The sequence below is a fragment of the Alexandromys fortis genome, unplaced genomic scaffold (genome assembly GCF_014885135.2).
Source record: "Alexandromys fortis isolate MF-2015 unplaced genomic scaffold, M_Fortis_MF-2015_v1.1 scaffold_36, whole genome shotgun sequence".
Lineage (NCBI taxonomy): Eukaryota > Metazoa > Chordata > Mammalia > Rodentia > Cricetidae > Alexandromys > Alexandromys fortis.
Genome location: NW_026067915.1, coordinates 9,181,853 through 9,208,100, shown reverse-complemented (window position 1 = coordinate 9,208,100; position 26,248 = coordinate 9,181,853). Strand labels below are relative to the sequence as shown.

Genomic DNA, 26,248 nt, shown 5'->3' with positions numbered 1-26,248 from the left:
ACATGTACCACAACTGCTCAGCTCTAATTTTAGTCTTAATGAGATATTTTAATAATCAAGATCTTAGCCGGGCGGTGGAGGCAGAGGCAGGCGGATCTCTGTGAATTCGAAACCAGCCTGGTCCATAAGAGCTAGTTCCAGGACAGGCTCCAAAGCCACAGAGAAACCCTGTCTCGAAAAACCANTCGAAAAACCAAAAAAAAAAAAAAAAAAAAAAAGATCTTAGAGGTTAGTTTACTACTCTGGAGGCAAAATACTCAAACTTTCTAGACTCAGCTACACAGTCTAATGCCAGCCCAAATACATAATGAGATCCAGCATTTGCCCAACAGGAGTGAAGTTGGAGGTTTTATCACGAGCATCACAGATAAATATCCTGGATTACCTGGAAACAGCAGGAACAACGCTAAGATCTCACTGTCAACATTTTAAAGTTTTCAGAGCTTTTTAGTTCCTGGCTTGCCAGTGTAATAATAAACAAAGTAGATAACTTGAAGAAACCCACAGAAACACTGTTGGGCTGGGGATGCAGCACAGTGGTAGAGTGCCTTCTACTATTCAAAAGGTCCTAGAGCACTGGGAAAGAAAGAAAGAAAGAAAGAAAGAAAGAAAGGAAGGAAGGAAGGAAGGAAGGAAGGAAGGAAGGAAGGAAGGAAGGAAGAAAAGGCAAGTACAGGTAGTTCTTTCCTGACTAGGAATGCATCCCTGTTATGAGTAGCAGTGAGAGGCAACCAAGGCCCTCGCACTAACCAACACCAGAAGACTGTTCCCATGCTGCCAAGAGAAGGAAGACTCTTTGGGACACTGTGCAGACAGCTTCAATATCATACCGCATCTGGTCGCCCATTGGCATCCTTTGGCTCCAGGTAGGGCTTCTTCTTTACTCGGTTCAGGTCTTCGTGCAATCCGTCGAGAATAAAGGCTAAGAGCTCCTGAGAGTCTTGTTGTTGGTAGCCAGAAAACTGAGGAGCGAATCGTCCCACTTGGGTCTACAACAAAAGCAACTATATCAGGAGGTTTAATAAAGGAGGAGTGAAGAAGCAAAGTAAACAAGCAAAGCCAGAGGGGCAGCAGACATGACAAAGGTCAACTAGAACACCAGAAACCTCACCTGAGCAAACACCCAACTAACTCAAAGAGCCACACTGAGACCTACGGCCCTGAGAAACGGCTCAGATCAGAGAGCCAAAAAAACCACAGACATGTAATCAGGCCATTATCCTGACAGGGGTAGGGAAGACACTCTCAGGTGATATACCCAAGTTCCGATGCCCCGTTCCAATGTCCTCCTGTGGTCAGTGTTAAATTATAGAACTTCAGAAATGATGCTGCATCATACAGGAGCACACACAGCACAGCCCCACATCTCCAGCTCTGACACTCAGTAATGCTCTCTCCAGCAACCCCCGAAACAGTTTCCAGTCACCACCAGCAGCAGCTGGGAGCTTATCAGAAACAAACTCTAAGGCCCTACTGAGATTCAACCACAAACTCCAGGGATGGGCCCATAATCTCCTGTAATAAGCCTTCCCAGAGACTATGATGCAGCCTAAATATGACAAGCTTTGTTCTACGTCTGGGTTGGCTAACACTTTAGCCACTAATTGAGAGGTTATTTAAATTTAAGTAAGTTGAAAATAAATAGTGCTAGGATATAGCTCACCTGTACTTGCTTAGCTTACACAAAGCCCTGGATTAAATTCCTAGCATCAATGACAAAGTTAAACACAATTTAAAATTGAGATTCTTTTTAAAAATTATTACTTTAAGTGTATGGATGTTTTATCTGTATGTTTTTTTGTGCCACCTGCCTATGTGGTACCCATAGGGGCCAGAAGGCTTTGGATCCCCAGGAACTGGAGTTACAAATGGTTATGAGCTACCATGTAGGTATTAAGAATCAAATCTGGACTCTCTAGAAGGGGTCCACCTCTTCAGTGCTCCCAAACTGATATTCTTGGTCACACTAACCACATTCCAAGTGTTCAGCAGCACCGGGGCTAATGCTACAACCAGACAGGACAGATATCAACTATGTCCATCAGGAAAGTGAGAAAGCACTATATTAGCCCAAAATGCGATTTGTAAATTGTTCACATTGGAATGAACCCAGTGTACTGCTGTCTAGTTTTAGTATTTTTTTATGATTTAGTAAAGAAACAGTAATTTACTTGTATTTCTCAGGGATTAATGTGGCCAAGAAGATGAAAGAGAGTCTTCAGTATTAACCAGCCACTTGAGATTTCCTCACTGAGGGAAAAGATCTGACTAAGTATTGACATTCATTAACCAGGAATGCTGGTCTACGGCCTTAGTCCCAACACTAAGAAGGCAGAAGCAGGCTGAACTCTTTGAGTTTAAGGCCAGCCTGGTCTACAAACCAAGTTCCAGGACAGCCAGGGCTGTTACACAGAGAAATCCTGTCTTAAACAAACATAATAGACCCCACAGTACTAAGACAGACCTGGTGACAGAAATCTTTAATCCCAGTACCTGGGAGTTAAAGGCAGCTGGATTATGAGTTGAGGACATCCCAGTCTATATAGTGAGCTCCAGGACAGCCAGGGCTACACAGTGAGAACCTGTTTCAAAAACCACAGCTCTGAATGACAGTAAAGAAGGATCTGATTACAAAAACTTTGAGTCTTAAATTCTACTTTTTGTTTGTTTTGTTTTTGAGACAAGGTTTTTCTATACGTCTCTGGTTGTCCTGGAACTAACTCTGTAGACCAGGCTGGCCTCTACTCAAAGATTTGCTTGCCTCTGTCCCCCAAGTGCTCGGATTAAAGGTGTGGGCCACCACCACTCAGCCCAGCTTGTTGTTGTTTTATTTTTTTTTTAATGTATGACAATCTCTGTAAGTTTGAGGCCAGCCTGGTCTACAGAGCAAGTTCCAGGATAGTCAAGGCTACACAGAGAAACTCTGTTCGAAAAAACAAAAAACCAAAACAATCAAAGGAACAAACAATCTCAAAAACAGCAAACAAAACAAAACAAACAAAAACGACAAGGAAATCTAAACAACAAGTTCGGCAGATAAAGTCACTTGCCCAATTCTCAGGATCTATATGGTAGAGAGAACCAATTCCTAACAAATTGTTCTCTAAGCTCTACACTTGTGCTATGGTGCATACAATACATGTGTGCACACGTGTATGAGAGTGCACACATACACACATAATGTAAAAACAACCTTTTATGGAAAGAAAGGTAATATATCTCAACCTACTTTGAACATTCGAGGAGCCACGTGAGTGTCCCTTCCAGACCACATCTGCTTGATGAGCTCTGCATAGGCCTCTGCAATCTCCCCTTTCATCCCCAGAGGGTTGTCTCTGTTGATCTCGGCTTCATACTCATCTTTGAGAAAGTATTCAGTCAGCGGAGCAGTATTGCTGAGGCACTGAAACAACAAAATCAGAGCTTACAACCCTTTCAGACAGCTGGGTGGTGATGGCTGTGCCATTAAACCCAGCACTCTTCCCAGCGGTAAAGGTAGGAGGGTCTCTGTGAGTTCAAGGCCAGCCTGGTCTACAAAGTGAGTTCCAGGGCAGCCAGGGCTGTTAGACAGAGAAACCCTATCTTGGAAAAACAACAAACAAACCTTTCCACACAGCAGGAAGACAGAAAAGATAAACCAAGTTCTTCGACAAGGCTGATTTCAGACTCTTGGCAATCAATCCTCCTGCCACAGCCTTCCACGTACTCCATTGCAGGTATACAGACCCATATGAGAGTTCTTCAGTTGGAACCCTCCTGGACATTCTATTTGCTTTTTCTCTTGGTTAACTTTAATCTATATCCTTCCCTCATGAGAAACCATTATTATGAATAAATTATGGTTGCTTTAAGTAAATACCTAAGTCCTTCTAGCAAATTATCAAAATTGAGACTGCTCTAAGGAAACCCTGAACTTGCAGTTGGCTTCAAAAGTGAGAGATTGCTTGTTCCCCTCCCCACTTTTTTGGTTTTTTCCTGGAATTTGCCCTGTAGACCAGGCTGACCTTGAACTCAGAGAGCTCTGCAGGGATTAAGGCCTGTGCCACCACAGCCTGGCCTAAGGGCGTTCTTAGAGACCAAGATCTTCCAGCCTTGCAGTTGAACTCCTCATCCCTTGCAGCCCAAGTCTATCACAATGTTATTTCATTGTATCTACCAACAAATACGAATGAATAAAGATAAGATTTTGAGATAAGATCTCCCTCTTTAGCCTAGGTCCTGAACAGAAGATCTTCCTGAGCTCTGGGATTACAGTCATAAACTGCTATGCTAACACTGATTGTTGTGGTATCAATGCTAGAGACTGAATCCAGTATTGAGAATTCTAGGTATAACCTCTTCTTTCTTTCTCTCCTTTCTTTCTCTTCTCTTCTCTTCTCTTCTCTTCTCTTCTCTTCTCTTCTCTTCTCTTCTCTCTCTCTCTCTCTCTTTCTTTCTTTCTTTCTTTCTAAGACAGGGTTTCTCTGTAGCTTTGGTGCCTATCCTGGAACTAGCTCTTATAGACCAGGCTGGCCTCGAACCCACAGAAAGCCGCTTGTCTCTGCCTCCCGAGTGCTAGAATTAAAGGTGTGCACCACCACTACCCAGCTGGTAAGACCTCTATCATTGGGTCATATCCCCAGTCCTTTTCTCCTTTTTCTTTCTTTCTTTCTTTCTTTCTTTCTTTCTTTCTTTCTTTCTTTCTTTCTTTCTTTCTTTTTTTTCTTTCAAGACAGGGTTTCTCAGTAGCTATGGAGCTAGTCTGGAACTCATTCTGTAGACCAGACTCGCCACAAACTCAGAGATCCACCTGCCTCTGCCTCCCAAGTGCTGGAATTAAAAGTGTGCATTAGGGGCTGGAGAGATGGCTCAGAGGTTAAGAGCATTGCCTGCTCTTCCAAAGGTCCTGAGTTCAATTCCCAGCAACCACATGGTGGCTCACAACCATCTATAATGAGATCTGGTGCCCTCTTCTGGCCTGCAGGCATACACACAGACAGAATATTGTATACATAATAAATATTTTAAAAAAATAAAAATAAATAAAAGTGTGCATTACCACCGCCCAGCTCCCTTTTCTTTTGAAAGAAGATAAAAATTCATGTCTCAAAAAAACCAGCAACAACCAACTAAGCAAACAGTAGTGTTAGAACTGTAAACACTGATGAAACCATTCTGAACTATCTGGTAGGAGATATCCTGGCAGAGACTTGTAAAAGGTGATGAACTGGGGGTGAACTAAGAGAAGACCCATTCTTCATTTAACCAACGCCCACCCAGTTTTATTTAGTTGGCAACTCTCCCCTTTACCTGCAAAGCAGAGTTCATGAAGCAGGTGTTCCCCAGGTTTCCAAGTCCACAGAGGCCAGGCTGTATATGAGGCGATGGGGGCTCCTGGCAATTATACGAAGCAGAGAAGCCAGATCCACTGAAAAACACAATCCACACCAGCAATAAAGCCAAGTGCTGTACATATGCCCTAAGGATAACTTTTGGAGCTCTGCTTGAGCCTCTATAACTTGTGCCTGGTTGTAGTCTCATAAGGTAAATGCTCTCCACCTCCTCTGGTCCTCCAGACCCCACCTTTACCTGACATGTTAGCAGCAGTAACTACAGGGAGAAATGCTATCAAATTTCTTCTTTTAGATTCTGGTGACTAATCAGACGATTTTAGGAAAGATTATCTTGGGAACCAAGTTCAAGAACTTGTATGTGCCACCATCCACTAGGCCACACCAGCCTTGACTGACATGAGTGTTTGCTCATACACTCTTTCTGGTCTCGCTCTCTTCCTTTCTGCCTATGCTTTGGGCTTATGCTCCTAAGATGCATGGAGAAAGGAACACAGCTGCTAAGGGGAGAAACAGGGCTCTGCCAGAACTGAGATCTGTCCTTTACAGCTGCCATTTGACCAGCCCATCCCTTTACATATGCGATTTCCCTATACCTTGCCCTCAAGACTTAGACTGGAGAAAACACCACACAGCAAAAGGACAAGTAATGAAAGTCAGAACCAGGCAGCATGCTTTACTGCAGGTAGGAAATGGAGTGAAAAGCCACTTGCAGCACATTTTCCCAGGATGCTCTAATCCCACAAGGTTTATCTCGGCAGAAGAGCATTCCAGGTACTCATGGAAAAAGGACTCAGAGGGAGGAAGAGCAAAGTAAAAGGCCTGTTCTTACCCCCTGCTGACACCGGAACTGTGCATCCCAGAGGCGTCAGTGCTATCACCATTTGCAATGAGAGAGGCAGACACTGAGGAATAGGGACTTGCAGATGGTTTTGGAGAGGTAGTAAAATTTCTGCTAGGTGCAGTGCTTGATCTGGGAGAGAGAAGCAAAAACAACACTACTGCTTGTTTGCAAAGTACAGGCCCATTCAATGCCTTAGGTTTCTTCTCTATAAACACTCTTTAGGTGTGTGCTTCATGGCTCGTGCCTGGACACCCCGAACTCAGAAAGCTGAGACAGGAATATGAGCTTGAGGCCAGTCTGTTCTACATTACATAGAAAGAGAAGGGAGGAAAGAAGCATTCTCCATTCTTAGACTAGAAAAACCCTGTCTTCATACCACCAGTAGAGATATTAAGTGGAAATAAGAGAACCACTGGACGCTCATGGTCTGGGCTCAGGTCAACTAGGTTCAAGTAGGCAGCAGCAAACACCAAGAGTGTCTCAAACTGGTGCGAGGCAAGGACTGACATCTGAAATTGATCTTTGACTCCCACAAGTAGGCTCTGGCACATGTGTGCCTGTCTTTATATACACAAAGACAGACACACACACACTTTCTCCCCCCACCCCCACTCTTCAAGGGCCAGTGTGATAGATTGTTCAGCAGGTTAAATCTGACCCATCCCAAATTCTATGACTTGATAATTCCTCCCTGAGTTTTGTCTACACTACTTATAAATCAGTGTGCACATGTGCTTTTCTTTTTTTTTTTGGTTTTTGTTTTGTTTAGAGACAGAGTTTCTATATAGCTTTGAAGTCTAACCTAGAACTAGCTCTTGTAGCCCAGGCTGACCTTGAACTCAGAGATCTGACTGCCTCTGCCCGCTTCAATCCCAGCACTCAGAAGGTAGACACAGGCAGTTCTCTGTCAATTTGAAGCTAGCCTGGTCTACAGAGTGAGTTCCAGGACAGTCAGGGCTTTTACACAGAGAAACCCTGTCTCAAAAAACCAAAGCAAACCTACCAACAAACAAACAAACAAAACAAAACAAAACACCAAAAAGAGATATAGTTCTTCAAGTTGTGGTAACACCCACCCATAAAATTATTTTTATTGTTACTTTGTAACTCTGATTTTGCTGCTGTTATGAATTGTAATGTAAATTCCGTGTCTTCCGATGGTCTTGTGGCCCCTGTGAAAGGATCATTTGATGCTAAAGGAGTTGACCCAGGGGTTGAGAACTGCTAACCTAGAGGGTTCCTGGATTAGGGTTTGGTTTCTGTGTTCTGTGGCACTTTTAGTTAAGAAGAGAGCTGTCAGCTGGGCAGTGATAACACACGCCTTTAGTCCCAACACTCAGGAGGCAGAGGCAGGCAGATCTCTGTGAGTTCGAGACCAGCCTGGTCTACAGAGCTAGTGCCAGGACAGGCTCCAAAGACAGAGAAACCCTGTCTTGGGGTTAAAAAAGAGCTGTCTAGTCTCATCTTTGCTGTTGGTTCCTACTGCTGCTGTCACAAATTTCTACAAACTCAGGGGCTTTCAAGATAACACAACTCTGGGGGAGGGGGAGGAAAATGGGAGGCAGTGGCGGGGAAGAGACAGAAATCTTTAATAAATAAATAAAATTAAAAAAAAAGAATATGATACTTGTGCTCATCAGAGTAACTACCTAGTAAAATTTAATTTCTTTGCAAGTTCTGATATGCATACTGAATAAAATACGCTGTAATGTTTCAAAAAAAAAAAAATAACACAACTGTGCACTACCATTCAATTATTGAAGTTAAAAGTCTAAATTAGGAAGACTAGAGAGATGATTAAGAGTGCTTGTTGCTTCTGCAAAAGACCCAGGTTCCCAGTGTCCATATTGCAAACACAACCAGCTTTAACTCCAGTACCAGGGAGTTCAACACCCTTTTCGGGCATCCGCATCCACAGGCACCAGGCATACATAATATACAGACATACATACAAGCAAAATGCCCATACACATAAATAATTAAGTCAGGAGTGGCGATGCACACCTTTAATCCCAGTACTCAAGAGGTAGAGGCAGGTGTGGCTCTCTGTGAGTTCAAAGCCAGCCTGGTCTACAGAATGAGTTCCAGGACAACCAGGGGTCCTACACAGAGAAATCCTGCTTCAAAAAGCCAAAATAAATGGATGAATGAATGCATAAATAACAATGGAAAAAAGTCCAAAGGAGTTCAGAGTAAAAGTCAAGGGGTCCAACAAACAGTCCTTGTAGACTTTCCGTTCTTACAGGAAGCCTTGTGATTACAAAAGGCTCCCGATTTCAACATTATTAATTCAATCACACCTGCAAAACATATTCATAAGTTCTTATGGTAGGGAGACAGGCATTTTGTGGCAACAGAGTATTTTATTTTTTCAAGTTTTTTTGCATACATATATATGATGTGTATGTGTGCAAAAGGTGTATGCATGCGAAATGTGAATGTATGTTTTCATATATGTGGAAGCTGAGGTTGATTGCTCTTCCCCTTACATTTTGAGGCAAGGTCTCTCACTGACCTGAGTTCACCACTTTGGCTAGTCTGGCTAGTCAACTAGAAATTCCCAGTCTCCATATTTCCTGTGTACTAGGATGATGGTCAGGCTACAACACCCACCCAAGACAGATGGGTTCTGGGAATGTGAACTCTAGTCTTCATGCCTGCATGGCAAGCAATTTTCTTGCTGAGCCATCACCACAGCCACAGGCTTGTTTATTTTTGTAGGCATGATTTCCTACAGACCACGCTAGCCTAGAACTCACTAGGTACCAGACAATGACCCTGAACTCCTCCTCCTACCTCCACCAAATGTTCTCACAGGCTGGGATTGCAGGAATATGCCACCACACCTGGATCTATCTTTGTCATCAGGTGAGGAAACAGTACAACATCCTAAAGAAGAGCCATCATTTCTTTCTGCAACCTTCTAAGCCTGTGCACAATTCCACAAGTCACAGGTATCTCCTAAGGTAACTGTGCTTGGAATCCAAATCTAGTAGCTCAGCAGAGCAGAGGTGAGTGGGAGCAAGCCATCTCCTTTAAGTCATACAAGACCTCATCCTAATGCTCCTCTTCCTTTCAAAGCCTCTAAACTACAAGAAGAAAAGTAAAGGAGCTTAACAGAAACAAAGTCACTTTTGGCAAGTGCCATATCAGCTCTGAACTTCTCTTCTTCCTCTTCCATCCACGTTAAGACCCTGACAGGTATCTCTTACACTATGAAGCAAGCTACTTTCCAAAGGCTGGTGCTTCAAACGCTATGCAATTTGGATGAGAAACTTGATTTTTCCATCTAATTTAGAATAACCCTCTTCCTCTTCCCCTTTCTCTGCACCTGTAGGCCCAAGATACATGGGAGAGAAGGTTCACTTACTTTGACTGCGGGGTCTGCCTGGGCCATGTGCCATCTTCATTTTGGGGCTCAATTACTAGCACCTGAGTGAAAGGGGAAACCAAATGAGCATAGTGCAACACACCCCACTTCTGACATGCTCACTTCCGAAGACTTCTTGACATACATCCTGGTCAGAGCTGCCTGTCTGAGCATGGCCTGGGCCCTCCTACCTGACCCTGGTACAGCCCAGCATCCTGGATAGTGTTGTCTAGCTTGCTCAACTGCTCGTAGGTGTTGCTCATGTATTTGTTCCAAAGCCGAGTTTCACGCTCTGCAGGGATGTTGAATAGCTTCCTCATCTCCTTTTCGATGGTTGCTAGGAACAGGCAAAAACATCATTCAGGGCTGTCTCCAAAGATAAAGACAGCCAAGACAAACCAATCTCCATGCTTCTTCCTTCTTAAATATTAATGGAAGATCAGGAGCAAGTATGTTCACAGACCTTAACTTGTTTATACTCCTAAGGCCAATCATCTTTCAAAGGCCTCCCTGTAAGAAGCAGCTCACTATATTTCTCTGATAATGCAGGTCTCATTTACAGCACCACAATCACAGAGAACTTGGGTGTGGTGGCTTTTGCCTGTTAATCCCAGCACTCGGGAGACTGAGGTGGAGGGCTTCAACAAGTTCAAAGCTACTAGAAAGTCTTAAGTCAACCTGAGCTATAGTCCTCAAAAGAACAAAAACAAAGCAAAACAAAACAAAAAGACAAGGAAGAGGAGAAAAGGAAAAAAGAAAGGCAACATAAAAAATTAGAAAACTAAAAGCTGGATGATAATGGTGCACACATCATCCTAGCACTTGGGGGGCAAAGACAGGAGAACCTCTGGGTTCAAGGTCAGCCTGGTCTACTAGGGAGTTCCAGGACAGCCAGGGAAATCCTGTCTCAAAAACAGAACAGACAAACAAACCAAGAAAAAGCCAGGCAGTGGTGGTGCACGCCTTTCATCTCAGCACTTGGGAAGCAGAGGCAGGTGAACCTGAGATCACTGCCAACCTGGTCTAAAGAGTGAATTCCAGGAAAGCAAGTGCAACACAAAGAAACCCTGTCTTGAAACCACCCCCTCGCCCACCAAAAAAAAAAAAAAAGAAAAGAAAAGAAAAAAGCTAGCTCTATGGTCATTATTGTTAGATATACACACACACACACACACACACACACACACACACACACACGAAATGCGACCTGAGTTCATCTGGCCACCATTTTAGAGGGAGTGGGGGAGGCCACGGGAGAGATTTGAGGAACACAGAAGGGGCTGGAGGAAAGATAGGGAAGGGAAGGAAAGTGATTTAATTTTTAACTAAAATTTTAGAAAAAAAACCTTAGCTCTTAGCCAGGTATGGTGATATCACCTATAATTTAGCAACTGAGACACTGATGCAGAGGGCCATGAGTCTGAGGCCATCTGAGCTACACAGCAAAACTCCATCTAAAAAAAAAAAAAAAGAAAGAAAGAAAGAAAGAAAGAAAGAAAAAGCCGGGCGGTGGTGGCACACGCCTTTAATCCCAGCACTCGGGAGGCAGAGGCAGGCGGATCTCTGTGAGTTCGAGACCAGCCTGGTCTACAAGAGCTAGTTCCAGGACAGGCTCCAAAACCACAGAGAAACCCTATCTCGAAAAACCAAAAAAACAAAACAAAATAAAAAAAACTCCATCTAAAAGAAAGGGGGCTTAGTTCAAGTAGACTGTGGATGTGGTTCAGTGGCAGAGTGCTTGCTTAGCTTAGTAAAAGGTCCTGAGAGTAATGCGCAGCTACACCAGAAAAACAAAACAAAACAAAAAAAAAGAAAAGAAAAAACACCTGTCATTTTCCCCCGAGATGTGGAAGTTTTGTTTTCTTAATTTTTATGTGTATGGATTTTTTTTGCCTGCATGTACATCTGTACATCATGTGTGTCTATACCCTCAGGAGGCCAGAAGATGGTGTGGATCATGTAAATGAATGTATAGGGAATGGGAAGGTAACAATAAGCTGGGTGTGGTGGCACATGCCTTTAATTACAAAATTCAGGAGGCAGAAGCAGGTGAAGCTCTGAGTTTGAGGCCAGCCTGGTTTATATAATGAGTTCCAAGACAACCAGAGCAAATAATAGACTTGTTCTCAAATACATACAGACACACACAAGCCTTCAGAAAAAAAAAAAAAAAACATAAAAGTAACAATGCTAAAAGGTTTCGAAACATGTAACAACCAAAATTAACTCACAATCTAACACCCACCCAAAGAGAGCTGAGTGTAGTGGTGAGCACTTGGGAAGTAGAGGCAGAAGGACCAGGAACTCAAGGCTAGACTAGGTCAGAAGAGATGAGACCAACTCATTTTACACGAGACCCTATCTCAAAGGCAAGAAAATCACATCTGTAAAGAACCTGAAGTGCTTTTGGTGCCACACCACTGCAGCCTTACTTCTAAACACACAACATGCATGCTCTGCCTTACACATGCCATCAGACCACGCTGCATCAGACCAATACTGTCTGAAACAACATAGCTCAGACTCGGGACTACTCTATGTAATGAAATGCAGTGTTTTTACATACAGGTTTGTGTCCCAAAAAACTTAAAGATTTTGGTGATGTGGCTTAGCTGATAGGATTGCCTAGCATACATGTACCACATGTACGACCCTTAGAATCATTTATATAAACCAGGCACGCAGGAAGTGGAGACAAGGTTATCCATGGCCATATACTGAGTTCAAGTCTGCTTGAACTATTCTTCTGGACATCTGGATGCCCAAGTCCCATTCTAAAGAACACACTTCCCATAACAATTCTCTCAGGAGAAAACTTCCAAGTCAGGACCGACAACCACAGCTTGGTAACAAGTGTTGAGAGAGCACCCCAGCTCCCCTTCCATCAATTACAATACCCTGCATTCTCTCACCAGGTACCCAGAACCCTGCCAGTTGCTTACCAATGGTGTCTGCTTTGCTAAAATGGCAACTTAGCACATTGGTGGGGTCACTGTTCTCACAGAGCTTCAGTTCCAGCAAATACACCTCTACTTTGCAGTGCTTGACAAACAGGCCATGCTCCACAACCTGTGAACAAGAGGCAGGGATGACTGAGCCATGGCTAGACACCTGGGCAGTCTTGGAAACGACATGCCTCAGCAGCAGCAGCAAAAAACTAAAACCTCTCAAAAAAGTTTCCTTCAGAAATTCTTTGTTTCTGATTCAAATGTAGCCTTGGCTGGCTTGGAACTCACTATGGAGACCAGGCTGGCCTCAAACTCACAAAAATCTGCCTGCCTCTGCCTTCTAAGAGCTAGAATTAAAGGCATTCATCACTACATCTGCTCTAAGGAGTACAAATTTTTACTCATTTTTAGAAAGCACAGAATTAATTCATCAGCATATATCCCTGGAGTTACAAGCCCCCCACACCCCATAATGAGAACCAAGTACACCTTCACGGAACCAGAGATCTGCCAGGGTACAACACCACGCCTTATATGCAGGTCTCCGAGAAAAATTTTGGCCCTTGTAGAGTTTGTCAAAGTAAAGAGCTATGAAATATAGGTAAAACCTTGGGGGGGAGGGGGAGCAGAGTGATGGCAATGGCAGTGTCGTACACCTTTAATCCCAGAACTAGAGAGGCAGAGGCAGTCAGATAATTTGAGTTCCCAGGCCAGCCTGGTCTACAAACCAGGTTCTGGACAGCCAGAGTTGCTACACAGAGAAACTCTTGAAAAAACAACAACAAAAAAAAAAAAAAAAAAAAAAAAAAAAAAAAAAAAAGAAACACAAAAACAGAAAAAAGAAAGAAAGAAAAAGAAAAGCAAATACCTGAGAGACAAGGTAGTGGTCTCATGAGTTCTGTCCACCAAAGGCACTAAACCATGCTCTGTCTCAGAATGTACCTTCCTTGTTCTGGGACAAACATCTACTTTCTGAGTACTCAGCAGTATAGTCAGCCTCATGGGCAGAGGGGAAATGGTATTAGAAGAGTTATTAGAGGTTAGGAGGTAGTAGCACGTCTTTAAATCCCAGCACTTGGGAGGCAGAGGCAGGAGGATCTCTGTGAGTTCGAGACCAGCCTGGTCTACAAGAGCTAGTTCCAGGACAGGCTCCAAAACCACAGAGAAACCCTGTCTCGAAAAACCAAAAAAAAAAAAAAAAGGTTGAAGATATAGTTTAGTGCTAGAACACTTGTTTAGCATATATAATGCCCCTAGGGACCATTCCCAGTACTGGAAGAAAGAAAGAGCAGCAATACATTAGTTTATATTCATTTGGCCCAACTGAAGAGTCCCATAAAGTGGTCTAAGCACTAACGAATGTCCTAAACTACCAGGCAGCTCTGATATTTGGAGGCCACTTAGCAACATCCTGAGTTACTCACAAACCATTTTATTTCCTAGATAGAACGAGAAACAACCCAGAGAGTCTCTCAGGTCAGAAGCAGGATATAATCAAGATAAGGCTAGCCTGCACTACACAGAAATCCTGTCTCAGGAAACAAAATGTCTCAAGATGTAGTGGTAATGTCTTTAATCCTAGCACTTGGGAGGAAGAGGCAGGAGAATCTGAGTTTGGGGAATATGGTATACAGACAAGTTCCAGGACAGCAAGGACTATGCAGAAAAACCTGTCTCAAAATCCAAAACAAACAAACAAGGTATAGATACCTGCTCTCAATCACTACATTCATCTTCCCAGGAAATCAACAGAAGTCAGTGTACCAGGGAGAACTCAGACACACACCTAGCAGGTTATAAAAACTCAGGTACTCACTTTTCTGACAATGGGCTGCTGGCCTTCCACACAGCCGTACCAATTTAGCAATTTATTCCAGGCTTCAGTTGGGACCAACACATAGTCCAGCTCATCAATTAAGTGTTCCTTCAAGGTCTGACTTTCAGGATCTGAAAAGAAATTAGCACATACCTCATTTTTCTTCTCCCCAGAATATTTTCTAAACAAGATTCTTAGGTATTTCATGAAAAAGATTCAACAGGAACAAGTACAACATTCCAAAATTTTGTCACTGGCCATAACCCAGAACAGACCTGACCACTCTTTATCCGTCCTCGGTCATGGTTATTTTTTATTTTTTTTATTTTATTTTTTTTGGTTTTTCGATCCTCGGTCATGTTTTATGAGGCACTTCTATTTCTTCTATAATTAGAAAGGAAAGTAAGCTAGAATCTGGCTCATCCTTGTAGTTCTAGCTACTCAAGCTGAGAATGGTTAGAGCCCTAAAATTCAAGGCCAGCTAGGGCAGCATAGCCAGATTCCATCTCAAAAAGAATAGGAAGGGTAGAAGGCAAAAGATCTCTCTTTGTTCTTTTTTTTTCTTTTTTGGATTTTTTCAAGACAGGGTTTCTCTGTGGCTTTTTGGTTCCTGTCCTGGAACTAGCTCTTGTAGACCAGGCTGGCCTCGAACTCACAGAGATCCGCCTGCCTCTGCCTCCCGAGTGCTGGGATCAAAGGCGTGCGCCACCACCGCCCGGCTCTTTTTTTTTTTTCTTTTTAAGTGAAATTTATTGAAGGTGGACACGGTGATGAACCCCTTTAATCCCAGCACACTAGAGGCAGAGATAGGTAGATTTTCTGAGTTTAAGGGCAGCCTGGACCACACAGGAGTTCCAGGACAGCCAAAGCTACATAGTGAGATTCTGTCTCAAGGGGGGGGAAAGTAATCTAAAATAAAATTTATTGAGATATAATTTATATAATATACAATTTTTATTTATGAAAAATTGCACTTTTCATAAAATACAATATATTCTGGGCATATTCTTTCCCCTTCCCCAATTCCTCCCAGATCTCCCTCCCAACCACCCATTTCTTATTTTGTTGTTGTTTCTGTTTTGAGAGAGGGTCCAAATCAGTCCATGGTGACTCCATCTCCATCTAGCCAAGGATGACCTTTAATTTCTCATCTTCCTGCTTCCAAAGATTACGGACAGAAGACAGCATCACAGGGTCAGAGAAAACAGGCTGGGCACAGCTCAAAATACTTGCTGGTAAACCCAAGGACTTCAGCTCAATAAGAAAAAAATGGTTTTGGTTTTGCTTTTCTAGACAGGATTTCTCTCTGTAGTACTGGTTGTCTGGAACTTGATCAGTATACCAGGCTGCACCTGAACTCAGAGATTCGCCTGCCTCAGTCTCCCAGTGCTGGGATTAAGGTATGTGCCATCACTGCCTGTCTAATAAGAAAACTTTGAATTTACATTTTCTATATATATATGCTTCTAGATTCCACAATAAACATAACATGGCTGATTATAAGCCTGACTAGTATTTTTAAAAAAAAAAAGAAAATAATAAAACATTTCAGGGTTTAAACAGGAGTTTAGAAACAGTAAAAGGAATCATTAGTAAAGATGAAGATAAAAGCCAACGCAGGCATAGGTGGGGCAATAATAGTTCATTGGGAGAACAGTTTCCTCACAAGCAAGGCTCTAAGTTCAAGCATAAAGTACCTCCCCCACCCCAAAAGAGAAAACCAAAAACCAGGCATCATAGCACTCAGCAGGCTGAGGCTATCCTGGGCTACATAGGAAGACTCTGTCTCAAAAACAAAACAAAAAAATTAGAAGAAAAAAAACAATAAAATGGTTAATTATGAGTACTTAAATGACAATATTATTGACAGTGCTTGAATTCAGACATCATCTACACACAAAACATTTACTATAATAATAAATACATGAAGCATTGAGGGCTGGGGGGTATGTTCTTACCCAGCAATCATGTCCAGAGCCCTCAGTTCAAGTCCCAGCAGAGCAGAAAAAAAGGGGGGATGGGAGGGGACACAGACAGTGACTTAAGTTTCTCTTACTGAGCCGGGCAGTGGTGGCGCACGTCTTTAATCCCAGCACTCGGGAGGCAGAGGCAGGTGGATCTCTGTGAGTTCGAGACCAGCCTGGTCTACAAAGGGAGTTCCAGGACAGGCTCCAAAGCTACAGAGAAACCCTGTCTCGAAAACCAAAAAAAAAAAAAAAAAAAAAAAAGAAAAGAAAAGAAAAGAAAAGAAAAAGTTTCTATTACTGAGTCATTAAATATTCTTGTTTTGGGGGTTTCTGCTATTGTTGATTTTCAGAAATTGGGGATGAACAAAGGATTCAAGCAGGCTGGCAAACAATCTGCTGCTGTTCTACATCCCTATCCCTCAGTTAACACTTAGCTTTCTGTAGTGGGAGGTTGCTTACATTTTATTTATTGCCAGGCAGTGGTGGCACACAACTTTAATCCCAGCACTCAGGAGGCAGAGGCACGTGGATCTCTGTGAGTTCGAGGCCAGCCTGGTCTACAGAGCTATTTCTAGGACAGGCTCCAAAGCTACAGAGAAACCCTGTCTCAAAAAACAAAAATTAAAAAATATATATTATTACTGTGGGGGGATGGGAGGGTTGCTCATTCCACAATGCATAGTCAGAGGACAATTCTGTAGAGTCAGCTCTTTCCTTCCACCTTTAGGTGGGTCCCTGGGATTGAACTCAGGTTGTGAGATCTACAGACCAAGTGTTTTTACCTACTGGGTAAAAACATTACCTACTGGGTAAAAACATTACCTCAAAAAACTACCTCATTAGTGTACTGTTTTGAAATAAGGTCTCCCAGTGCAGCCCAGGCTAGCCTGAAATAAACAGTATACAGCTCATAAAGTCTGAACTTACAACAATTCTCCAGCCTTAACCTCCCAAGGCCTGGGATAAAAGGTGAACATACCACGCCCAGCAGGATTCTTAGTTTTTTTTCTGGTCTGTGGATCCAAGACTTACACACTCTAGGCAAGCAAGCACTTTGTCTCTGAGCAACAGCTACATCCTGGTTATTTGATTACTTTCTTGTAGCGCCATGGCTCAAACCCAGAGTTACATGTATGTCCCTCCAAGCACTCTGCCACTAGGCCATGCCCAACACCTAAACAGTCTTGGTATTGAACATTCAGAGTTCACATGGACACTACTGTGTGGGATGGAGAGTAAATGCCATTTAATATGTTAAACATTCATTTTACACCCATCAGAGACATCTGAAACACACTCAGGGAAAAATTCAAGACGACTCATCAGCTGCCAGCCACAAAGGGTGCTACTCCCCGCTAAGCCTGTCTATCAACACCCATCCCAAGGAGGGCAGCACTCACTGTTCTCCTCAGACCAGTGAAGCCAGCCCAGTACACACAAAGGTGCAACTCGGCTGTAAGCTGAGGCAGCTCAATTTTTTCTTAAGGGGAAAAAAAAAAAAAAAAAAAAAAACAAAGCCAGGTAGCGCACACATTTGATCTCAGCATTTAGGAGGCAGAAGCAGGTGCCCTCTTTGAGTTCAAGGCCAGACTGGTCTACAGATGGAGCTCCAGGGCAGGACAGCCAGGAATACACACAGTGAAACCCTTTCTACAAAAAATAAAAACAAAAAACAAAAACCAAGGCAAACAAAAAGTACGAACAAATAAAAGCCAACCAAAAGAAAAAAGAAAAAGAAAGGAAAGGAAAGGAAAGAAAAGGGCCTGGTGGGTGTACCCCTTTAATCCCAGCACTCAGGAGCAAAGGAAGGCAGATCTAGGTGAGTTCAAGGCCTTCAAGGCCAGGCTGGTCTACTGTTCCACAGGAAAAAAAAAAAAAACTATCTCAAAAAATAAATAAATAAAGATAAAGGCAAAACATTACCAAGTGGTCAGGGAAAATGTCTTCAGCTTTGTTTGTTTAAAAATCCTAACAACCTGAGAAACAACTGCATAAAGCTGACTTCTGGCTTTAACATACACTGTCTCACCTACACACACATACCAAACACGTGTGCACACATAAAGCTGACTTCTGACTTTAACATACATTGTGTTTCACCTACACACACATACCAAACATGTGTGCAAACATACAATAAAGGGGGAAAAAAGCTTAGTAAAGGCTCATGTTTGAATCTTTGGTCCCCAGATGGTAGATGGTAGAACTGTTTGGGAAGGATTATGAGGTGTGGCCTTGCTGGAGAGATATGTCACTGAGGAGTGGGCTTTGTCAAAAGTCCACACCTGGCCCAATCTCTCCCTAGACCAGCTATCAGGAAATAAAGCTCTCAGCTACTTCTCCAGCACCAAGCCTACCTGCCTGATGCCACACTCCCCACCACGATGATCATGAGCTAATCCTTTGAAACTGTAAGCAAGCCCCCAATTAAACAACTCCTTTTATAAGCTGCCTTGGTCATAGTGTTTCTTCACAGCAACAAAATAGTAAGACATAAAACATGCTCTCATCGTTAGAAGTAGTTATTTAGGAAAGGTGCTTCTACCTCATAATCTACAAAGACTTCTACTTCAGATGAAAGCGAGCATTTCTGTCTCTTGACATTATGAGAGTTGTATGTTCATGGTGTCCACGGTATGGATACACACAACCTCAGCTATGTCCCGTGTGGACACATAGCTAGAAAAGTTAGGGTACTGCACCTGAGAAGAGTCCAGAGTTGTCAATGGGTCCAGGAAACAGATTATGTTCACCCACATTGTACATGTCCCAGCTATCAAAGCCCACATACTTCTTCCACTGCTTGAACCACCGGCTGTCAATAAGATACCTAGAGAGAAACAATAGTTTCATATAAATTATAGACCAAAAAAAAAAAAAAAAAGCTAACGTTTTAAGTTTCTGCAGCTGTAGCTCTCCTTTAATTTTGTTCTCTAGACGTCTAGTCTTACATTTTATGGTTTTTCACCAAGGTAATGAGCATTTTCCACTAAAATCCCACTTTTTGGAGGGAAGGGTTGAGATAGGTTTTCTGTATAGTCCTGACTGGCCTAGAACTTCCTCTGAAGACCAAGCTAGCATCAAAATCAGAGATCCACCTGTCTCTGCCTCCTGAGTACTAGATTAAAGGTGTGCACCACCACCTGGCTAAAAGACACACTCAACATCAGGAACAGAGAGGTCACCCCACATGGCAGAGCAGGCCTAGCCTGGAACAGATATTCACAAAAGGAGTAAATCCAAAGGAAACTAGCTAGCTGTGGTGTCCCACAGCTGTAAATCCAAAGGGAACTAACTAGCTGTGGTGTCCCACAGCTGTAAATCCAAAGGGAACTAACTAGCTGTGGTGGCCCCCAGCTGTGATTCCAGCATTTGGAAGGTCTGTCTCCACTGCATAGTAAGTTTGAGGTCAACTTGAACGACATGAGACCATATCTGTAAAAAAACAAAAGAGCCAGATATGCGGTGCACACCCTCTCTGCTCAATATAAACACCACAGAACTACACCTGAAAGGTACCCCCTACACATACACACACACACACACACACACACACACACACACGCACACAATCTCCTCTTCAATCCTCAGATTGCTCACACCCAATCAATGGAAAACCTACCCTAATTTTTGAATCCTACATGGTAGCACCACCCAGGTATTTCTCCACTGTTGGTGAGTACTATCCCTTCTCGTAAACCATTTATTAAGAGGCTTCATATCTGAACCTGCTCTTCTAAACTCTGGACTTTTTTTTTCCCCTTTGGAGGGTTCATGCTCACTGTGTAAGAGACTGGCCCTGAACTGCAGCAATCCTTCAGCCTCTGTCCCTGCAAAACAGGGAAGCATATGCCACCATGCCTGGCAAAATCTTGGAACTTTCGATCTTCTATTTTGCTCCAGGATTCAAGAATTCAAGTTCCGCTCCTCTCCCACTCCTAGCTCCAATTACTGCCACAATTGTTCCTGACATCTGACAATCTGGGTTCTTAAACGTTTATTTAGCTTCTGGCCTTGAATCTGTTCCGCAGTTAACAAGTTACAAAGTATCTACTTCTGATCTTCTCTCAACCCACTGAGCGCCATAAACCACAAATTGCTACCCAGGTTTTAATTGTTAAGGAACCGCGGTCTGTAAGGTGTGGACATCTTTCCCAAAGGTCGCAGTCAAGTTCCCAAGTGCCCAAGTCTTCGGTGCTTAAGTAGCTCTCCCACCTTCCCGCTCCCGCCGACCTGAGCAGTCCCCTTTTCCCACATTCTACACCCCTGTCCCCGCCGGCCCAGCATCCTTGGGAATACGAATGGGCCAGGACAGCCCGAGTCCTGTCAGTGCTGTGCCCCAGCTGATCTCAGGTTTCTTTCATCCGCGGCGGCTGTCAGGCCACTCTTTCTGAGACTCCAGGCACCGCCCCCGGCCAGCCTCTACCTACAGCTGAGGAGAGGGACCCGGCCTGAGGGCCAGCCACCCGGCCTGAGGCTCTGCGCGGTGGAAGGGCAGAGCGAACGCTCACCACTGCGCCCCACGTTGGAGCGTAGTCCCCATCAAAGCTCCGAGCTCCGTCTTCTGGGTCTCCACATCCGGTCGCTCACGGCTGCCTCGGCCTTCCGCCATCTCGTCCGCCGCCCCGGCCCAGCCGGCCCGGACATCCGCCTAGCGCACGGCGTGCTATGGGCCGCGCCCACGCACGCACGTAAGCACGCACGTGCGCGCGCCCGGTGCCGCCGTCAGCTTCCGCCTCCTCTCTCCGCCCCCACGAGCTGTCCCCGGTAGCTGGAGCGGACGGAAGAGGGCTGGACGCCCAGAGGCGGTGGCCACGTTCCCCCGCGTCTGCGCAGCTTCTTCGGGAAGAACGCCCGCAGCCCTGCGCCTTCGAGCGGTCTGACTACAGGCCGGCCCTCGACCCCTCAGGCACTCGTTCCATCCTGGCCTGCGGGCCTACCCTGCTGCTCAATCCGGGTGCAAGAAGCCTGCCCCTAGATTTTTGTTTTCTTTTGTTTCCACTCGGTGCCGTTGCGCTTTCTGCAAGACCGCCTAAATGCGAGATAGAGTTGACTGCCTCGGCAGCCCCGGTAGCCAGGTGCACAGGCACATTGGGGTCTGGACTGTCCGGTGTGGTCCAGCCATTAACAGTTGTCTCAAATAAGGACCAGCGAGACAGCTCCGTGGGTCGTCGCGCAAGCATGACGACTAGATTTGATTCCCTGAGCCCGTGTAAAGGTGGGAGAACTGGCTCCTTAAAATTGCCCTTTGTTCCCGACACAGGCACTGTGGCATGAGTTCACCGTACAGCGTATAACAATGAAACTTGTTTAAGAAATGGTCTCGTGTAACCCTGGCCGCCCTGGAACTGGCCTCGAACTCAGATGATCGCCATCTGAGTTCTGCCCCCAGAAATTAAAGGTGTAAACCACCACGCCTGGCAAAAAAAAGTAAATAGATCCTGTCTCAAAAAACAAAGTTGTCTTAAGCAACCTAGTGACCTGAATGCCTTCAGCCCCCAAGTCAAAGGGAATAGCAGCCACAAAGGATCCATAGCGACTGAGGAAGGAATGAAGTCCAGGCATTTTAATTTTTTTTTTTTTCTGGAACAAAGATTGCGTGTCCTGAAAACCATTCTCCAATGGCTCCCGCATAGCTTTAAAAGCCCAGCTCTTCTGGAGGAAACAGCCTCCAACAAGGAAGAGGTCAGGCAAGCTGGTGAGGCTCCATTTCTCAGGCAAATCCTGTTGTTGAACAATAAGGGAAGTAAGACAGTTCTTGGGGTTGGGAGTGGGGCGGGGCTCAGTATTAGACTAGCAGGAGCAGGCCCTTGGTTCCTAGCAGCCCTCAAAAAACAAACAGAACCACTCAATTCTCTCTCTCTCTCTCTCTCTCTCTCTCTCTCTCTCTCTCTCTCATCTCTCTCCTCCCCCCGTTCGTTCGTTCCTTCCTTTCCTTCCTTTCTTCCTTTCTTCCTTTCTCTCTCTTTCTTTCTTTTCTTTTCTTTCCTTTTCTTTTGTTTTTTTCCAGACAGGGTTTCTCAGTAGCTTTGGAGTCTGTCCTGGAACTAGCTCTTGTAGACCAGGCTGGACTCGAACTTACAGAGGTCTGCCTGTCTCTCTTGCCTCCTGAGTGCTGGAATTAAAGACATGTGCCACCATCGATCGCCAGGCTTCCCTTACCTTTGTACACTCTATTATAATACAGATTTTTTAAAAAAAGAAGATATATTTATTTTTATGTGTATGTGTGTGCCCCTGCATGAATTTATATGTTCCGCCTACATATAGGTCACCTCCAAGGCCAGAAGGCAATGCATCCTAGATTCTAGGGCCTAGAACTAGAGTTATAGGCAGCTATGAGCTGCCTGATAGGATGCTGGGAACTATCCTTGGGTTCTCTGCAAGAACTGTATACTCTAAACCACGAAGCCATCCCTTCAGCCCCTCTGATTCTTAGTAAGTTCATTAACTTCGCTTCACTCTGGCTTGTCTTGAAATTCTTCCCTATGGTATGGTTAAGGATCTAGCCTATGTTAGTGGGGAGTTTCCCAGAGAGAAAGGGAACTCCTCAGGCCTCCTGTTTTGGGGCTGTCTTTCCTGTACTGTTGATAACTTCTTGTGTCAGAACAAGGGGTGGAAGGATAACTCAGGATAAAGAATACTTTTGCCCTCCCAGAAGACCCAGCCTCCCAAGTCAGGCATCTCCTAACTGCCTGTAACTACAGCACCAAAGGATCTGATGTCCCCTCCTGGGCCCCGTGGGAGCCTACACAAAAGTGGCACACGTGCGCACGTGGACACACAGACACACACTTGAATAAAAAATAAATCTTTTTTTCTTTGTTTTTAGAGACTGGGTTTTGATGTGGAATGGCCTTCTGTATATGTGATACTTTTATTGGTTAATGAATAAAGCTATTTTTGGCCAATGACTTAGCAGAGCAAAGCCAGGCAGGAAATCTGAACAGAGGTATAGAGAGAAAGTAGGCGGAGTCAGGGAGACACCAGTAGCTGCTGAAGGAGAAGGACACTCTGGATCCTTTGGAATGTCACCGGTAGACCACAGCCTTGTGATGATACACAGATTGATAAAAATGGGTTAATTTAAGATGTAAGAGCTAGCTAGGAATACACTACAGTCATTGGCCAAACTCTATTGTAATTAATACAATTTCTGTGTGATTATTCAAGTGTGAGCGGCTAGGAAACGAATGAGCAGTCTTTCTTTCTGCCTATAGGGTTTCTCTGTGTAACAGTTCTGGCTGTCCTGGAACTAATTTTTTATAATAGACTGGCCTCGTACTCACTGAGATCTGCCTGCCTCTGCCTCTTAAATCCTGGGATTAAAGATGTGAGTCACCACTGCCTGGCTTAAAAATAAATCTTAAAAAAAAATTAAAAGTAGTGAAACAAAAAAAGGTCTTTCATAAATCACTCCCATGGTGACAGCGTGTGATAAGAATCACTACAGGGTGGAAGCCAAATACTGTAGGAGTGCCAGACAATGTGAAAAAGAAGCCTTGGACTTAAGTGGAATTTGATTTTGGTCCTGAAGAAACTGTTAGAAGGAAGCATGAGGAAACCTTTCTGAAATGTGCAGTTCACGATCAAAGATTAGGGATTAGGCCAAGGAGACAGCACTGACTATTAAAAGACCTTAAAGAGACTGAAAGCCAGAAAGGAAGCTGGCTGGGCCCAGAGGTTTGCCCTAATGGCACGCAGGCATTGGCAGGTTTGGAGCAAAGTGAAATGCCTGAGGGTGTTTCACAGCACAGAAAGCATCCAGGACTTAGATCCTGTGGTAACCCTTCACTATGGCTTTGCGGGCTGGTAGAAATGGAACTGTCCAGTGAAGATGAGAATAACTTTTTTTTTTTTTGGCTTTTCGAGACAGGGTTTTTCTGTGACTTTGTTTTTTGTTTTGTTTTTGTTTTTCGAGACAGGGTTTCTCTGTGGTTTTGGAGCCTGTCCTGGAACTAGCTCTTGTAGACCAGGCTGGTCTCGAACTCACAGAGATCCGCCTGCCTCTGCCTCCCGAGTGCTGGGATTAAAGGCGTGCGCCACCACCGCCCGGCTTCTCTGTGACTTTGGAGCCTGTCCTGGAACTAGCTATTGTAGACCAGGCTGGCCTCGAACTCATAGAGATGAACTCTTTTTATATTGAGTTTTAGCTGATTAACATCTGTCCTAGACCAGTAAAAGAGTTGTTGGGAAATGTGTACATCTTCTGATTTCCATGGACACCAGGCATGCTCATACATTCGGGCAAAACACTTCTACTTCTACACATAAATAAAACACATCTCACTCTTACACATAAAAATAAATTATTTTTAAGTATAAAATTAAAGTGCTTTGAGGATGTTAGAACTGGGACTGTGATACCCTATACTCAGGAAGCTAACAGGAAAGAACCAAAAATTCAAGGTCAAATTGAATTACAGAGTGAATTCAAGACTGGCCTGGGCAATTTATTAAGATCCTGTTGTTTGATTGGGGGCCTCACCCACCCCTCACCCTCCGCATCCACTTTAAAATGTTGGGTGGAAAGTTCCAGTCAAAGACCCCTCCCTTGGGAGTTGCCTCAGTCCAAACTCCACCTCCGTGAAAGCCAGCCAATCAGTGACCCCTCCCCAGTTAGGGTCAAGATCACTCCCACAGGCTATTTAAACTGCCCTCAGAGAACAAACATGCAAACACGCAGACAAATAGCACATGGTCTTCCGGTTTTCTACAGCCTGTTTCCAGAGGGCCACCCAGGAGTGCTTCCATCCACTAAATCTGGGCTCTCTTTCTTTCTTTTCTTTTCTTTTTTCTTTTTTTTATTTCCGAGACAAGTTTTTTGTGTAGTTTTTGGAGCCTGCCCTCGAACTAGCTGTTGTAGACCTCAAAATCAAAGAGATCCACCTGCCTCTGCCTCCAGAGTGCTGGGATTAAAGGCCTGTACCACCACTGCCCTGGCAAACCTGGGCTCTTTCCTAATTCGGTCTGATCTGGTTTGATCTGGATTATTGCGTCGGCAGAAAAATACTTAACACCTGTCTCAAAAGTAGCTGAAGATTGGGTTCACTGGGGCAGTGCCAAGCATGCTGAAAGCCCTGAGTTTGGTCCCCACTACCATACATATGCACAAGGAAAATGAATCTGCACATAATGGCATGACCATAACCCCAGTTATTTGTGAAGTTAGGCAAGAGTTCAAATCCATCCTGAGCTATATAGAAGGTTCCAGGCTAGCCTATGCTATAGAAACGATACCCTGTCTCAAAGAACAAACACAGAAAGAGTGGAAAGGAAGGCCTGGGATACATCCCGGTGTATACAAGCTCAGTGACAGAGCGCCTGCCCAGTACGCACCAAGTCCTGGGCTCCATCTCAAGGACAGCAGAACCAAAGACTCTGACAATGTTATGATTGCAAAACATGACCATTAGTCTCGTTATTTATGGGAAAAGAAAACCATTGCCGACATAGGTCAGAACCTACACTAGAGGGTGGCAGCTTCCCTCTTCCCTTTTCAATGTTTTCTCCTGTACCACTTCTGGTAGTTTTAAGGAAGTAGGGCAAGTCCTCAGAACCAACAGGAAGGGAAGAACTTTATTTTTATAAAAATGACAGATTTGTTGTTTGGGGAACTACACTGGGGTAGAAGGAGGTCATTTGATCAAAGTCTATAATTGTGCCAGAAGTATCTGGCCTCATTCATCAGATTTGTCGTTTTAATGGTTGAAAAGAGCACTTTGCTAAAATGGAAGTTTTTGAACCTGGTTAAGTAACCACAGGGCCCATTGGCTTCTCAGAAGGTCTATGACCTAATGCTGCTGCAAGTTCCCAGAGCAATCAGTGCCCTGCAGTCATGTTGGCCAGAGGTCAGGGTCCTCCAAGAGCTCAGTGCAATGCTTGTTTGAACTGCTGAATCAGGAGGTTTGGTGGGCACAGGGCAAGGCTAGGGGGGCATTTACGGAGTGGGATGGTTTTTTTTTTTTTTTTT

General features: G+C 44.2%; 1 protein-coding gene across 2 annotated transcripts in view; it reads right to left on the bottom strand.

Annotated features, from left to right (window-relative positions):
- Positions 1–20,954, bottom strand: part of Usp4 (ubiquitin specific peptidase 4) — a 37,539-nt gene extending 16,585 nt beyond the window's left edge. The window contains exons 1-10 of one of the 2 annotated variants that reach the window (XM_050139341.1): positions 20,787–20,954; positions 18,978–19,105; positions 14,309–14,439; positions 12,487–12,613; positions 9,736–9,881; positions 9,545–9,606; positions 6,163–6,303; positions 5,290–5,407; positions 3,230–3,403; positions 831–989 (exon numbers count right to left, since the gene is read on the bottom strand). In XM_050139341.1, the coding sequence (XP_049995298.1) occupies positions 831–989; positions 3,230–3,403; positions 5,290–5,407; positions 6,163–6,303; positions 9,545–9,606; positions 9,736–9,881; positions 12,487–12,613; positions 14,309–14,439; positions 18,978–19,105; positions 20,787–20,887 (1,287 nt within the window). In that variant the 5' untranslated portion in view covers positions 20,888–20,954. The remainder of the gene's footprint in view (positions 1–830; positions 990–3,229; positions 3,404–5,289; positions 5,408–6,162; positions 6,304–9,544; positions 9,607–9,735; positions 9,882–12,486; positions 12,614–14,308; positions 14,440–18,977; positions 19,106–20,786) is intronic. The other variant, XM_050139343.1, reaches the window with a different exon arrangement.
- Between the last annotated feature and the right edge of the window lie 5,294 nt (positions 20,955–26,248).